Raw genomic sequence first — 16,879 nt, 5'->3', positions numbered from 1 at the left:
CCCCACCATATTTCATACATTCTGTCATTTATGTTCAGGTCTATTGAGTCAAGTTAGTGTACCCAGATGTCCCTCAGTGCAAATTCATCCACTGGGTCTAGTAGGCCTATCTAGAGTTACTCCCTTAAGGAAGATTAGCTCTCATTCACACAGCAGTAATCAGCTGCCGTAGTTCCTCAGCAAAGATTGGGGCCTGCTGTCCATTTCCCCAGTTCTGTGCTGAGTTTTTGTCTGTTTGAGTTTGCATGGGTCTTGTGAATTTTAGCACCATTGCTGTAGGTTCATATGAGCAAGGTCCTGGGATCTTCTAACACTCTTGTTTCCATGTGGTCATGCACCTCCTCCCCTGGATCTTACAATCTTTCTTTTCCTCCACCTCTTCCAAAATGGTCCCTGAGCCCTGGGTGGAGTCCTGTCGAAGGGCCCACGCTCTGCAGACTGCTAATTCTCAATGCTTAAGCCTTTTGTGGTTATTGCCCTCTGTTGCATGAGGGATATTCATTGATGAAAGTTGAGTGATGCATTAATATTCTTACTACCCCTTATTCCAGTATATTCCGTGAGCCTTAGGTTCTATTGGTTCCATTGTAGATGTGTCACTTAGGGTTGAGCTTGTCACAGATACTTATTCTTTGTGTGTGACCAGTTGTGGAACTCTGTAATAATCTCTATCTGTTGCAAAAGAAGCTTCCTTGATGAGTGGTGACTAGCTTACTTGTCTTTAAATATAAAGATCCATATTTAGCATATAATAAGAAATTACATTTGTCTAGGAATGTTTTTAGTGTTTTTTCTGAGATCTGTGACCTCTCTAGGCGTATCTATTTGGCTGTGTTTACAGTATCACATGTGACGTCCCTCCCATTGAATGGGTTTTAAGTCCAATTTGGTAGCTGTTTATACCCCCTAGATAAAAGTGCCACCACTGCCCCAATGTAGTTTGCTGTGCTGGTCATTGTTGTGGTTATTAGGCCTTAAAGCTGGTGTTGGACCATTGATGGATGTTCTTCCTTAACAGCTTGCATAGTGTTCTCCAAAACTATGAGAACTAGCCTTCAGGGAGCTGGTTTGTTCCAGCTCCTTTGCTACAAGTCCTGTGTCTGAAGTATGTCCTGTTTTCAGCAATAGTGATTGGAGGACATTTCCAGATAACACTCTACCCCTTCCTCCTGCTCTTACATTCTTTCTACCACTTTCTGCCAACCTCTTCCACAGACATCCCTCAGCCTTGGAGGGGGTGGTAGGTGTGGGATGACCTTCCTCCCATTTTGTCAAGGCACTGAACTTTCGGATCTCTGCATCATCTATTTTCCATGGGCTGTTGGCCCATTTCAGTGGGATTCCATCTACTATGAAAACACAAACAGCAAGAAGCAAGAACATGTAAATGGTGGCTGCCATAATAACTTAACCTGTGAATGTAAACACAAATGCTTGGACAGTATTTTAGCAGGTGCATCACATTCATCTAACAAAACAATTTCAGTGGCTTCCCCTGCCACAGGGGGTTGGCCTGGTCTGCAATACCAGATGTGTGTTCTGCACCTAGGAGTGGGCATTATATCCAATTGAAAATTTGCGGTTGTACATACACTAGACACTCCACTATTGCACCAGCTGGAGCATCTTGTGTGGCATGTGGATAGTGCAGCATGCTTGGTCCATTGTTGAGCAGAATTGTAGGGGATAGTTCTCCCCCGAGCCAGGCATGTCACATTCTGGCACTATGAAAGTCAACCATGCAATGGCAGGGAGTTTTCAGCTTAGTCCAAGCTTGATTTCTCTCTCTCCTCTGTTCACATCATGTGGTTTCTTCAGCAGTAGGGTTTATCTTCTACAACCAACATTATTGGCAGTGGCCTTTATTGTTTTGGGGACTTGTAGGACCACTCTGGCTAACAGCTCATAGGGGAGAAATCCATCTCTGACATTGAGATTTTCATTTAATAACCATGTGGCTTCTGGTAGTAGTTTCTTCCATCCCTGTAGGGTTCCTTCTATTTTTATTTTTTTTTTACTGTGTATCTGTGTATTGGGAGACTTTTTTCCCCCCTTTATTCCCATAGTTCTCTGTATAGCCCTCCTCCCCCCCCTTTAGATACTCCCTTTTTACATATTTCCCCCTTAGTAACACCTTTCTCTTACCGTTCTTCTCTCTTGTGTTCCTTCTCTCCATTTACCACCCTTGTTCTCTTCCATATTCCTATTTCCCGCAGTTATGTCAGGATAGGCACTCACCTGTAAGGATTTGGTGCTAGGATCCGCAAATGAGGGAGAATATACAACTTATGTTTTTCTGAGCCTGTATTACCTCACTTAGTATAAGTTTCTAGATCCATCCATTCACCTGAAACTTTCATTATTTCATCTTTCTTTACTGCTGAATAGAACTCCACTGTATAAGTGTATCACATTTTTAACTATTTATCAGTTGAGGGGCACTTAGGTTGCTTCCATCTCTTAGCTATTGTGAAAAGAGCAGCAACAAACATGGTTGTACAAGTCTCTCTGCAATAGAATGCGTCCTTTGGGTATATGCCAAGGAGTGGTGTAAACCGGGTCACATGGTAGGTTCATTTTTAGTTTTCTAAGAATTCTCCACAGTGCTTGCCATAGGGCTTGCACAAGTTTGCAATCCCACCAGCAAGTGAATGAGCATTCCCCTTTCTCTACATCCTCGCCAGCATTTGATATCATTTGTTCTCTTGATCTTAGCCAGTCTACTGGGGTAAGGTGAAATCTTAAAGAGGTTTTAACTCGCATTTCTCTAATTACTAACAATGTTGAACATTTTTTAAAATGTTTCTTAGCCATCTTTATCTCTTCCTTTGAGAATTCTTTAGCCCATCTTTTAATTGGGTCATTTGTTTTCTTGGTTATTTGTTTTTGAGTACTTTATATATTCTGGATGTAAAACCTCTGTCAGATGTGTCACTAGTGAAGACTTTTTTCCCCACTCTTAGGGATTTCTCTTCACTTTCTTGATTATTTCTTTTGCTGTACAGAAGCTTTTTAGTTTAATGAGGTTCCACTTGTTGATTGTTGACCTTAATTCCTGAGCAACTGGTGTCTGATTTAGAAAGTTGTTTCCTATACCTATATCTTGTAGGTTACTGCAATGTTTTCTTCCAAGAATTTCAGGGTTTTCAGTTTCACTTTGAGGTCTTTGATCCATTTGGAGTTGACATTTGTGCAAGGTGAGATCCAGTTTTACCAGCACCATTTGTGAAAGATGCTATCTTTCTTCCATTGTGTGTTCTTGACACCTTTGTCAAGGTGTCAAATATAAGGTGGCTGAAATTGCATGTACTCAGGTTTAGGTCTTCAGTGATGTTCCATTGATTTATGTGTCTATTTTTGTGCCAGTACCATGCTGTTTTTATGACTATATAGCTTTGTAATATACTTTGAGATCTGGCATAGTAATCCCCCCAGCATTACTCTATGTGCTCAGGGTTGCTTTGGCTGTCCCCAGTCTTGTGCTTCCATACAAATTTAAGGATTTTTTTTTTCTAATTCTTAAGTATGGCATGGGGATTTTTATTGGAATTGCATTGAATCTATATATTGCTTTTGGTAAGATGATAGTTTTCACAATATTAATTCCTCCAGTCCATGAGCATGGGAGGTCCTTCCATCTTCTGGTGTATTCCTCAATCCCTTTCCTTCAAGATTTCAAATTTGCATTGTAGACATCTTTGATGTCATTGATGTCTTTGGTCATGTTTATTCCAAGATAATTCTTTTTGTGCATGTGTGGCTATTGTGAATGGGAGCGTTTCTCTGTACTCTTTCTCCAGTTGCTTCCTATTGATATATAGGAAGGCTACTGATTTTTGTAGATTAATTTTGGAGAAAGGTTACTGATTATTTTAGATTTTGTAACCTGCCACTTTACTGAAAGTGTTGATCAATACTAGGAGTTTTCTGCTGGAATTTTTGGGATCTCTTAGGTATAGTATCATATCATCTGCAAAAAGGGATAATTTGACCTCTTCTATTCCAATTAGTACTCCTTTAATTTCCTTCTCTTGTCTTATTGCTCTAGCAACAGTTTCAAGCACTATATTGAAAAGGAGTAGAAATAGTGGACATCATTGCCTGGTTCCTGATTTTAATAAGAATGCTTTCATTTTTTTACATTTAGAATGATGTTGGCTATGGGTTTGTTTATATATAGCTTTAATTATGTTAAGGTATATTCCCTCCAGTCCAATTCTCTTTAGAACTTTTATCATGAATGTATGCTGAATTTTGTCAAAAGCCTTTTCTGCATCTATTGAGATGACGATGTATTTTTTTGTCTTTGTGTCCATTTATATAATTGATGGCATTTATTGACTTGTGTTTATTGAACCATCCCTGCATCTCTGGAATAAAACCTACTGAATCATGGTGAATGATCTTTTTGATGGGCATCTTGTATGCAATTTGCAAGTTTTTTGTTGAGAATTTTTGTGTATGTGTTCATTAAGGATATGGTACTATAGTTTTCATTTTTGATTGTGTCTTTACCTGTTTTTGCTATTAGAGTGATGCTGGCTTTATAGAAGGAATTTGGGAGTTCTCCCTCTGTTTCTATCATATTGAATAATTTAAATAGTATTGGTTGGAGATCTTCTTTAACTGTCTGGTAGAATTCTGTTGTAAATTTATCTAGGCCTGGGCTTTTTTTTCATCAGGAGGTTTTGTATTGCTCTTCCAATTTCCTTATATGTTATGGATCTGTTTAAACTGTTGATCTCTTCTTGGTTTAACTTTGGTGATTCTATGATTTTAGATATCCTTCCATTTCTTTTAGGTTTTTAAATTAATAGACTATAGGGGTTTTTTGTTTTGTTTTTTGTTTTTTTGAGTATAGGTTTTTAAAGTATTCCCTTAAAATGTCCTGGATCTTTTGGGTGTCTGTTGTGATGTTTCCCCTTTCATCTTTGATTTTGTTGATTTGGATTTGCTCTTTCTTTCTTTTGGTTAAGTAGGCTAAGGGTCTGTCTATCTTGTTTAGCTTTTCAAAGAACCAGCTCTTAGATTCATTGTTTCTTTTATTTTCTTTGTTTCTATTTCATTAATTTCTGCTCTGATTTTTGTTATTTCTTCTCTTCTGCTGGGTTTGGGTTTCATTTGTTCTTGCCTTTCTAGAGTCTTGAGTTGCAGTGTTAAGTCCTTTATTTTTTTAATGTAGGCACTTTGAGCTATAAACTTCCCTCTTAGGACTGCTTTTAAAGTGTCCCAGAGGTTGCGTTGTGTTGTATTGTCATTGAACTTCAGGAATACTTTTATTTCTTTCTTAATTTCTCCTTTGACCTATTCATCATTCAGGAGTGTGTTGTAATCTCCATGAATGCATGAGTTCGTACAGGACTTCTTCCAGTGCTGATTTTAAGCTTTATTGCATTCTGGTCTGATAGAATGCATGGAATTACTATTATTATTTTTATTATATTTGCTGAGGTTTGTTTTGTGCCCCAGTATATGGTCAGTTTTTGAGAAATTTCCATGAAGAAAGAATAAAGAATAAAGTGTATTCTTTGGTGCCTGGTTGGAATATTCAGAAGATGTCTGTTAGGTCCATTTGATATGTGGTATCATTTAATTCCAGTGTTTCTTTTTCTTGTCAGTTGACCCATCTAATGGAGACAGTAGGGTATTGAAGTTTCCTAGTATTACTGAGTTAGGGTTAATCTGTGTCTTAAAGTCCTGTTGTGTTGTTTTTATGAATTTGTATGCACCAGTTTGGTGCATATATATTCATGATTGTAGTATCTTCTTGGTTGTTTGTTGATCAGAATGAAGTGACCCTCTTTATCTCTTCTGATTAGTTTTAATTTGAAGTCTGTTTTGTCAGATATTAGAATTGCAGCCCCTGCTTCTTTCTTACTGCCATTTGCTTGAAATAGTCTTTTCTATCATTTCACCATAAGGTGGTGTATCGTTGAAGGTGAGATGGGTTTCTTGCAGACAATAAAAAGTTGGATTTTGTTTCTTAATCCATTCAACTAGCCTGTGTCTTTCTACTGGGAAGTTCAGTCCATTGATATTTAAAGTTATAATTGAAAGATGTGTATTGGTTGTCATCATTTTTATTACTGTTTGCATTGTTTGTCTAATTTTGAGTTTCCATAATTATATCTTCATATATTTTCTGTTACCCCTGGGGTATAGTTGTTTCTCTCTCTGCTCTCTGTATTGCTTCAAGTATTCTTTGAACAGCAGGTTTTGTGGACATGTATTCTTTCGGGCTATTCATGTCATGAAAGATTTTTCTTTCCCATTCAACTATAATAGACATTTTTGCTGGGAAAAGTATTCTGTGTTGGCATCTGTTGTCACTTTGAACTGGAAATACCTTGGTTCAGGCTCTTTTGGCTTTCATAGTTTGTATTGATAAGTCAGCTATAGTTCTGATGGGTTTTCCTTTATTTGTGACTTGTTTTTCTTTTGCAGCTTTCAGTATTCTTTCCTTGTTCTGTACATTTAGTGTTTTTACTATGATATGCTGTGGGGAGTTTTCTTTTCTGGTCCTATCTATTTGGTGTTCTATGTGCTTCTTGTATTTGTGTGGGGATGTCTTTCCTTAATTTTGGAATGTTCTCTTCTACAATCTTGTTTAAGATCTGGTCAACAATATTAACCTGAAGTCTTCTCCTTCCTCTAGGCCTATGATATATAGTCTTTTCGTGGTGTTCCATATCCCCTGCATATTCCATTCCTGTGTTTTAATTTTTCATAATCTTTGCTTGAACGGACCAGACTTCAACTTTATCCTCCAGTGTTGATACTGTTTTTCCATTTCATTCATTCTAGCAGTGAGACTTTCTCTTGTTGTTTCAAATTGGCTTATTGAGTTTTTCACGTCTTCATTTCAGCCTTTTTTTCAATGTTTTTATTTCTTTTGTGAATTTAGTCAAAAATTTATCCCTATCTTCTTTTATTTCTTTAATTTTTTTGTTTTTTTTGTTCTTTAAAGTAGTTGAATTCCTTGATCATGTTCATGATTGTTCTTTTACAGTATGTGTCCTGGGTTATCTCTAGGGAAGTCTCCTTGTAGAACTCTTCAGCGGGAGTGGTGGAGTTTGGTGGGCACATGCTGTTTGTGTTTTCCCTGTTAGTGTTTTTCATTTGCAATTTTGGCATGTGGATTTCTTTTGTTTTTTGTGATTCTGGTATGAAACTCAAGCCTTCCTTTGTTGAGTTGAAGTCTGCTTCTGTTTGAGTTATTGGTATGCCTGCCTTATTGGGTTGTTTTCTTATTGGTTATGTAAAGCTGCTTGGTCTAGGTTGCAGGTTCTCTCAGAATTTATTTTGGTGGGAACTGATGGTTTTATGATCAGCTACTCAGGAGCTCCCACAGAGACCCAAGTCAGGCTCCAGTCAGGTACACTCAGGCTTCCTTCTAATGTTTGAACCCCTACTAACCTGTACTCAGAGGACAATTTAGGAAGTTCGCTAAGGGGAGGCCCGATTTTGCACTCTCCGGCTGTCTGCTGAGTTCTAAGGCACTCTCAGGATATCTGCTAAGGTCTTTGCCCTATATTAGGGTATGTCTGTCCCTGGGGCCATGGGAGGGTCCTCACATAATCCCAGTTAAGGGGTTGGGTATGGTGTGATTTGGGGATGCTCACTACCACATGGAGGGTGGATCCAAGTGCTCTCAAGTGGTCTGCGGACGTCTCAGCCCTGACACTAGGCAGAGGCCAGATCAGACACTCTCAGGCTGTCTGCTGAGTTCTCACCTCCTTCATCAGGTGGAGGCCAGATGGCACTTTTAGGTTGTCTGTTAAGGTCTCTGCCCATAGTATTATTATTTGTTGTGGTTTTAGCTTGTGGAATTCTTTTGTTGCTTGTGATTGTAGTGTGAAACTCAGCCTTCCTTTGTTGAGTTGATGTCTGATTCTGTTTATATTATCGGTGTATCCTGGTTGCTTTCTGATTGGATATGAAAAGCTGGTTGTTCTAGGCTTCAGGTTCTCTCTCTTGATTTTATATTGGAGGAACCAGAGGACTCCAGTCAGGCTATTCAAGGGCTCACCAGGAGTTTGAAGGGGCCCTACCTAGTTAGGAGCACTTCACAAGCCTCAGGTGGATAGTACTAAGGTCCACTGAAAGGAGATGGATCCCTACTAGTCAGCGGAGAAGCCTGCCCCTTGGGCAGCAAGAGGGACTGTGGATGGTCCCAAAGCAGGGGGATGGGCATGACACTATTTGGGAATTTCTGCCTCCAGAGGTTGAGTCAAGCACTCTCTCAAGCTAAAATTTTTTAGTACATACATATTCACTTTAGAGACTGTCCATTATTTATGTTGCTTTTCTTTTTGAGACGGTCTCCGTGTAGCCCCAGCTGTCCTGGATCACAGAGAGATCAGCCTGCCTCTGCCTCCTGAGTGCTGATACTCAAGCTGTACTGCACCATGCCCCGTTCAGTCTTTATATTACTTAGAGAAATGCCATTGAAATTAATGCGAGGAAGTGGTGCTGTACAGGTTCAGTGTTACGGGGAAAGCATTTAAGTCACAGCACCAAGAGCTAAGTTTCAGATCAGCTCTTCCTTTCTAGCCCCTTCCATTACCTCTGGGCATGTTGAATTCTTTGTCCTTCACACTTTAGTGTTTTTGTAAATCTCAGAACATTTGCAGGATTTCTTTTTGTACATTTTCATCTAATGATGGCAAGCTGCTGTCTGTGAATTTCAGTTTTCAAGTTTTGTTCTGTTCATGTACTTTTTTCCCAGTCACTCATTTCAAGCAGCATTTACTGTTACTGCTGACTCCTTCCTTAATCCTTTTATTTAAAAGATACAAACTATTATCTTCTCTGAACACACAGGCAACATTATAATAATAATTGCCTCACATAAAAACATTTGAACAGCTCTTAAGTTTTTTCATCTCTTTCATATTATGTAGAGGCAGATACACTGGAATCAGTATGTAAATATCTGTTTACTTTTTAGAATGTGCTGCTCTTTTTCCTTTCATTGATATGATGTAGATTAAATGGTTGTGAATAATAATATTCTTCCATATGTCATACACTTTGCTAAGTCTATACTATATATGTTGACAATCCTCAGTTCACTGTGTGAGACAAGTTATGTTATTCCTATCTTACAGACAAGGAAAGTAGGTCAAGCTTCTCAGAAAGTTCAAGCATCTTGTCTAGTGAGGAGTGATGATTTGAATTGAGCTCTTTCTTGATCATTTGAGCAACTGATATACCTGTAACATGTTTCCACTATTCACAGTACACTTAAATTTTGGACCTACCCATATTTTAAGTGGTAATAATATGTTAAATGCTCAAAGCTTATTAATCTCTGCAAGTATAAAATATGGAAAAAGTTTTTCAAAGGATAAAGCAATGATTTTGGTCCCGTATCAAAGATAATTTTGATTAACATACCATTTTTCTTCTTACCTCCTTATATAGAGATTGTTTATGGAAGTTTTTCTTTCCACCTGATTATCAAGTTCTGAAAGTTTCTGAGATTGCACAGCCTGGAAGACCAAGACAAATCCTTGCTTTTGAGCTACGAATGAATATTATTGCAGATGCTACGATTGACCTGCTATTTACTAAAAACAGGGTAATTACGATGATGTATTAGAAAATAGTGTTTAATATTTGAAAATTACTTTTCAGAGTATTTTTCTGAGGAATAATTCTGTATCTAGCTTCATTTCTCTGACCTTCTCCTTGTACTTCCTTAAATCATTTTATGTATTTTACTTTTATAATACTTTTTCAATAAATGCCAAATAGTAAAAAAGAAATCAATAATGATTAGTGGTAATAATAGTAGACCAAGCTATCTTCTGGTTTTATATAATTTTGGTATAAATTTGAACTTTTGTTCTTAAGAATTTTTAATACTTATATTTGTAATAGTTATGTTTCTTAGATAACTTAAAAACAAAGTGATTGGAATATGATTTATTATAAATCTCATATGAATTAATCTTGTTTTGGTAGGAAACAAATGCTGTGCATGTGAATGTAGGGGCTGGCTCATATTTAGAAATTAATATTCCAATGACAGTTGAAGAAAATGGTAAGCTATCGTTATTTTGTCTGAAATGATTTGTCTTGGTTAAATGATTAATGTGCTAATAGTAGATTCTTAGTATTTTAGGTTAACATTAATAGGGTTTTATTTTTGATTTTTACAGCTTTAAAAAAAATTTAAAATTTCAGTTTATATTTTTATCTGTTTATGAAACATAAAATTTATGTATTTATGGTGACTAGGTAATATTTGAGCCATGTATAGAAATCATAATGTTCAAATCAAGATAAACATTTACAACTTCACTTAGAACTTCTTTATGGTAAAAGAATTCAAAATCCTTTCATCTAGTTTTTAATTTATATATTTATTTACTTTAACACAGGCCCCAGCTGGCCTGGAACTTGCTGTGTAGACCTGGCTGGCTTTGATCTCACAGGGAACTGTTTGCCTCTGCCTTCTGAGTGTTGGTACTAAAGGCATGTGCCACCACACCTGGCTACTTAATTTTGAGACAAGGTCTTACAGTGTATCCCAGGCTGACCTAAAACCTACTATGTAGCCCAGACTGGCCTTCAACCTAAGCTCCTCCTTCCTCAGTCTCCCAAGTGCTATGATCACAGGAGTATACCACCATTCTGGGCTTTCCTTGGGCATTTTGAAGTATACAACACATTATCATAATCTGTAATCCTCCTACTGTATAGTAGCATACCAGAACAACTTCTGTCTATAACTTAGTTCACCTACTTCCCACACTTTCTTCTTTTGTATTCTCCATAGCCTTTGGTAAATACCATTCTACTCTGAACTTCCAGATGTTATTGACATAGTATGGTACTTACCTTTTTGCATCTAGCTTCATCACTTGACATAATGACTCTATTAGTTACTTTTCTGTTGCTATGATAAAACACCATGGCCAAGGCAACTTACAGAAAGAAAAGTTTATTTGGCTATGGTTCAGAGGTTAGAGTCCATAATGGCAGCAGGGAAGTGTCATGAGGGCATTGGCCCAGAGCAGAAAGTGAAGCAATCACATCTTCAAGCAGGCATAGGAAGCAAAGAGCTACTGGAAATCTGGCAAGGCTTAAGAACTCTCAAAGCCTGACCCCAGTCCCGTGCTTCCTCCATCAAGGCTGCACCTCTTAAACATAGCCCCCCAAACAGAGCCAACAACTAGTGACAAAATGTCCAAATAATTGGAGCCTGTGGGGGAATATTTTCATTCATACCACTACAATGACCTTTGGTTTCATCCATGTTGTCACAAATGATAGTATTACATCCCTTTCCATGGCTGAATAGATTTCCATTGCATTATATGTACCATATTTCTTTATCCATTCATCAGTTGATGGAGACTTAGGTTGTCTTCATATCTTGGCTATTGTGAATAGTGCATCAGTGAACATGAGAGATGAGAAAGCTTTCAACATGCTTATTTCATTGTCTATGCATATATACCCAGTAATGGGGTTGCTGGATCATGTGGTCATTCTATTTATATATATTGTTTTAATTTTTTAATTTAGATTCCCACAAGCAGATGAGGGAATGGCTTTATATTTCAATGTACCTGTAATTAAGTCATTACATACTTGAATATCCAGAGAGAGCTATTTTCTAATCGATAGGTGTTTTAATTGTATGCTTTTATTAGTTCTTTTGTAGAACTGAACATAATTTCTTTAATATATATTTTTCCTGTTAGACTTTTTGTACTATGAGAGCAGATGGTGTGTCATTCAAGGTTCACAGTGTCCCTTGAACTCAGCTCCTAGTATTTGGGCATAATTGATTGATTAATAGACATGTATTTTAGGGTGTAGTATTAGTAGAATTTTTTCATAGAGTAAACTAGGTAACAAGTGTGACTATGAAAGGAAAAACATTAAATACTTAAAATATTAAACAGTTCTCTCCTAGGTACAGTTTTGTCAGTGTGGTGGTACATGCCTTTAATCCCAGCACTCGGGTGGTGGAGGCAGGTGGATCTTTGTGAGTTCAAGGCTAGCCTGGTCTACATAGTGAGTTCCAGCCAGGTGGGGCTACAGAGAGACCCTGTCTTAAAAAGACCCCCCCCCCAAAAAAAATCAGTAACATGAATGTTTTTTGCTAAATTTATCAAATTATTTTTTAGATTTCTTAATTTTGCTTTCTTATTCCCACCTTAACATATTTGTACCTGAGAATTTAAAATGAAATTTTGGTCTACTTAGTCACTTTCTTTTTAAAAAAATATTTTATTATTTTATGTATACGAGTGTATTGCCTGCATGTATGTAAGTACACCTGTGTTGTGTAATGCCCATTGAAGTCAGAAGAGGGGCTTAGATCGCGTGGAACTGGAGTTAAGGATGATTGTTACCCACAGGTGAATGCTGAGAACCGAACCTGGGTCCTCTGTAAGAGCAGCCAGTGCTCTTAACTACTAAGTGATCTCTCCAGCCCCTTAGTCACTTTCTTGAGAGTAAAGAGAATAATACTATATTTAAAATTTTTTTTTGATCTATTTGTTTTTATTTGATACATATGAGTGTTTTGCCTGCATGGTGTAAGTGTATCACATGCGTACAATGTATGTGGAAGACAGAAGAGGGCATTGGATCTGCTGGAACTGGAGATACATAGTGCTGTGATCCAAACCGTGGACCTATGCAAAATTAGCCAGTGCCCTTAACCACCAAGCCATTTCTCCAGCCCCATATACCTATATTTTAAAATCATTAAATGGCAATGATACTATGGATCACTATTATTGATTTTATGTGTTTTTTTCACTTTCCTGTCTTTGTTTCTGTCACTTACATTGGTGCTGCTGTCTGAAGGAGGAGAGCAAAGAGGTTGACAAGGTTCTTTAGATTTACACAAAAACAATGGCATTTGGGCTTGCCTTCTCACGTAATTTAATGAAAAAGTGACTTAAGGATGACATAATCTGTCTTTTCTCCTAACTCTGGGTCCCTTTTTTGGAGAACTAAATGTTTTATTAGCTAGTTTCAAATTATGATCATGTAAAGTCATGAAAGAGAAGGCTGAGATTATCTAGTACTGCCTGATTCAGAGGTCTGATTTGGTAAGAAACATCTGAGAAATGCCTTAATTACAGTGTATCACAGGGAAAAGGCGCTTGGAAGTTGTGGAAAACTAGTAATGACTCAAATAAGGGACTGCTACTGTCTTTTAAATTGGTAATGCTCTATGGAGATGAGAGTGAACTTAGGTCTCAGGAAAGAGCAATACATGACTCCAAATACACAGAAGCTGAAAATATTTTTCTGATCCAGGTATATGGGGAGGAAAAAAAAAAAAAAACAACAACTAATAGCAGGGTACATGTAAGACTGGCTGTTAAGGTGAGAATAAGAAAGCAAAATAGGGGCCGGAGAGATGGCTTAGCAGTTAACAGCACTGACTGCTCTTGTAGAGGACCCAGGTTCGATTCCCAGCACCCACATGGTGTCTACGAACCATCCTTAACTCCAGTTCCAGGGGAATTCGAAGCCCTCTTCCGTCCTCGTGGCATTGCATGACACGGTTGTAGGCAATACACTCATAGACATAAAATAAAAATAATTAGAAAAGAAAGCAAAATGAAGAAATCTAAAAGATAATTTCATAAATTTAGCAAAAAACATTTATTCATGTTACTGGGTTTTTTTTTACGGGGGTTCTTTTTGAGGCAGGGTCTCCCTGTAGCCCCAACTGGCCATTTTAAAGTTTCCTGCTTATGCTGATAGTGGCCTGCATTCTTGGGAAGCCGTCAGTATGTGAAAAATAGATGTTATTTAGAAATTGTCTTATTTAAGGAGTATATTAAAATATATATTCAAGTTAGTGGCTAAAGAAAAAGCGTGGGGCTTGTGTTCATAGTTGAAAAATATTGTTTAGAGAATAGATGTATGTAGCCAGCCCTTATAGCCATAGACTTTGCATTCATAGACTTGATCAATTGTGAGATGAAAATATTTAAGAAAAGTTGTATTTGTACTGGATACATCCCTTTTTCTTGTCATTCCCTAAACAGTACTGTATAATGAATATTTACATAGCATTTATGTTGTATTAGGTATTATAAGTAATGTAAGATCATTTGGAATATGCAGGAGGATATATGTAGGTAATATGAAAATACTGTGCCATGCTGGGCATGGTAGTTCATGCCTTTAGTCCCAGTACTCCAGAGGCAGAGGCAAGGTAGATCTCTGTGGATTCAAGGCCAACGTGTTTACATAGGGAGTTCAGGTTCCCAGGACTACATAGTAAGACCCTGTCTCAAAAAAGAAAGAAAGGAAAAGAAAAAAAAAAAAGACAATACTGTCTCATTTTACATAAGTGTCTTGAGCATCTGTAGATTTTGGTCTAGGTGTAGGGTCTTAGAATGTTCTGCCATGGAGATGGAGAGACCACTGTAGCTTACATTCAAGCAAACCAAGTTAGTTATCATATGGTCATGATATTTCTCAGACCTGTCCAAAGTGGGAAGGAGCCCCTGTCACACTAGCAAGCTCTCTGTCTTGGAGATGTGTTTAAGGGACTGTTTTCAGGGATTTCGTCTTTGAATGGTGATAGGAGTTGGTTCTCCTTCACAAGTTTTAATTGCATAATTGTTATCGAAATATTCCATATTTTACTCTGGTTCTTAAATTTTATGTTTTTATTTATTAGGTTATACCCCTGCAATTAAAGGACAACTATTACATGTTGATGCCACTACCAGCATGCAGTATCGGACCCTTTTAGAAGCAGAAATGTTAGCAGTAAGTTTAATGTATATGATGGTGTGCATACTTATAGTAGAGATTTGGCTTTAATTTTCTAGTGTAAAATCTGAGAAGTTGAATGATCTGTTTTCTTATTCAAGTACTTCTAGGTATTCTTGATACCATATTTGGGAAGAGAAGTACATTCCCAATACTGTGGACTACTTTTGGCATCTCTCTCTTGTTCTGCTTCTAAAATGGAGGAAGAGAATAGAAGGTCCCCAAAAGTTGTTAGAATATTGTTTTTAAACTTCATGCATCTGGGCTAAACTTTTCCTAGATGGTAAATGAAATTATTTTTTACTGTGTTTTCTGGTCCTATTGGATTTTCTTTCAGAGCTTAAATAATGTTATTCATTGTACATTTTAGTCTTTGACTCAGGTGAAAGTTGAAAATCATGCTGGTATATACTGGATTGTTTTATATCACACACGGAAATAATGTGGTGCCTATGATTGAAACTGCAGATTAGGGCCTCATTCATCAGACATTTGTTTTTAAATCAGGGATAACAGCAACAAAGACCACTATGATGAATGGTTGGTATTCCCAGAAGATTTATTTATATAAGATGATGCCACAAAGTTCTTAATTGTCTTAAACCAACATCTTACACATGACTTATATGTAAATTAAGAGGAAAATATCACAATTACTATGACTATATAATATATAGTGTCCATATGTATATATAAAACTAGCAAATTCAGTATTTATTCATTAAGGTTCAGCATTCATTAAAATTCTTGCTATTAATGATAAATAGGGCTGTGTAATATAGCAGTGCTGTTCCTAGGCATGCAGCTTTTTCCTTTATTGAAACACCAAGGTCAGTTTGTATGATATTATGCATGGCATTCCATCCTTCTTCATGTAACACAGGATGTTTAAGGAGGAATTAGAGACATGAGCTGATAGCTGTTGTGTTCACTGGTTAGTGGGAGTATGTTGCTGAAACTGGTGCCTGATTCCTTGTTCTCAAGAGAGATTTTTTGGAAACATCATAGCTTAATATTTCAGAGAGCTGGATGTTAACCAAAGATGCTAACCTTTAGTCACAGCAGTATTAAAGTCCCAAGGGGATCTGTTCGCTCAATGGGAAAATAAGTTTTAATTACTCATGTGTGTGAATTCATTTCTCATGTTGTTCACTATCACATTTTAAGTTCTAACATTTGTTTTGCAGTTCCATATCAATGCCAGCTATCCTCGAATATGGAACATGCCACAGACATGGCAGTGTGAATTAGAGGTCTATAAAGCTACCTACCACTTCATCTTTGCACAGAAGAACTTCTTTACAGGTATTTTCTAGTAAATGTAGAGTGAGATTTATTGTGGGGAGCTTGTTTTTATATCTAATAGATTTACTTTAAATTTAATATAGGGATTTGATGACACAATTTGCCTTAATTTGTTTTATCCTGAAAATATTGAAGGGAATATTTTAATTTCTGTTCTTATCTACTCCAAACAACAACAACAATAAATAACTCAATTTTGAGCTCAGAAGAAAATGAATGAACTCCATTTAGGCTATTGCTTTGTATCATTCTAGTAGGACGTAAAGATGGCGTTGCTGAGTCAGTTGCTCTCTCGTCCAGCTTCACTTTTATTTTCATCTACAACAGTGTACTCCAGTAGTCAAATATGATGTGTTATATTCAGAGCCCTTGTTATGTCTTTTCTCTTGGTATGGTTTAAGTTGATGCTATTACTGGTTAAAAAATAAATTCTTGAGGCATTTATATTTCATGAATATAAAAACTCATAATCATGCTCTATGAATAATACAAATAATACTATACTAAAAGCTAGTAGCATTGATCCTGGCTCCAAAAGCTAAATCCCACAGAGTTAATCTGATTTTCTAGGATCTTTGGCTACTCTTGGGAGCACCATATTGGTTTTTTGCTTGCTCCATCCATCCCATCCATCCATCCATCCATCCATCCATCCATCCATCTATGAATGCCACTAGGTATTTGGGGGCATGGTAGTGATTTAACATGTTTTAACCTTCATACCCCTGTTACGTTGGCTAAAATATTTTGCTTTACTTCAGTTTCCTTATTTTTAAAACAGGACTAAAATTTTCCACCATGGCTT

At 37.0% G+C, this 16,879-nt stretch overlaps 1 protein-coding gene across 13 annotated transcripts in view; it reads left to right on the top strand.

Annotated features, from left to right (window-relative positions):
- The window catches only part of Kiaa1109 (KIAA1109 ortholog), a 249,263-nt gene that overhangs the window by 36,595 nt on the left and 195,789 nt on the right, over positions 1-16,879 (top strand). For all 13 annotated transcript variants that reach the window (XM_029554131.1, XM_029554129.1, XM_029554128.1 and 10 more), the window contains exons 13-16: positions 9,427-9,583; positions 9,970-10,048; positions 14,675-14,766; positions 15,957-16,074. In XM_029554131.1, coding sequence (XP_029409991.1) covers positions 9,427-9,583; positions 9,970-10,048; positions 14,675-14,766; positions 15,957-16,074 — 446 coding nt within the window. The remainder of the gene's footprint in view (positions 1-9,426; positions 9,584-9,969; positions 10,049-14,674; positions 14,767-15,956; positions 16,075-16,879) is intronic.

Source organism: Nannospalax galili, unplaced genomic scaffold (genome assembly GCF_000622305.1).
Source record: "Nannospalax galili isolate Female #2095 unplaced genomic scaffold, S.galili_v1.0 scaffold64, whole genome shotgun sequence".
Taxonomy (NCBI): domain Eukaryota; kingdom Metazoa; phylum Chordata; class Mammalia; order Rodentia; family Spalacidae; genus Nannospalax; species Nannospalax galili.
Note: the sequence above shows the minus strand (reverse complement) of the source record. Positions and strands in the feature narration are given on the sequence as shown.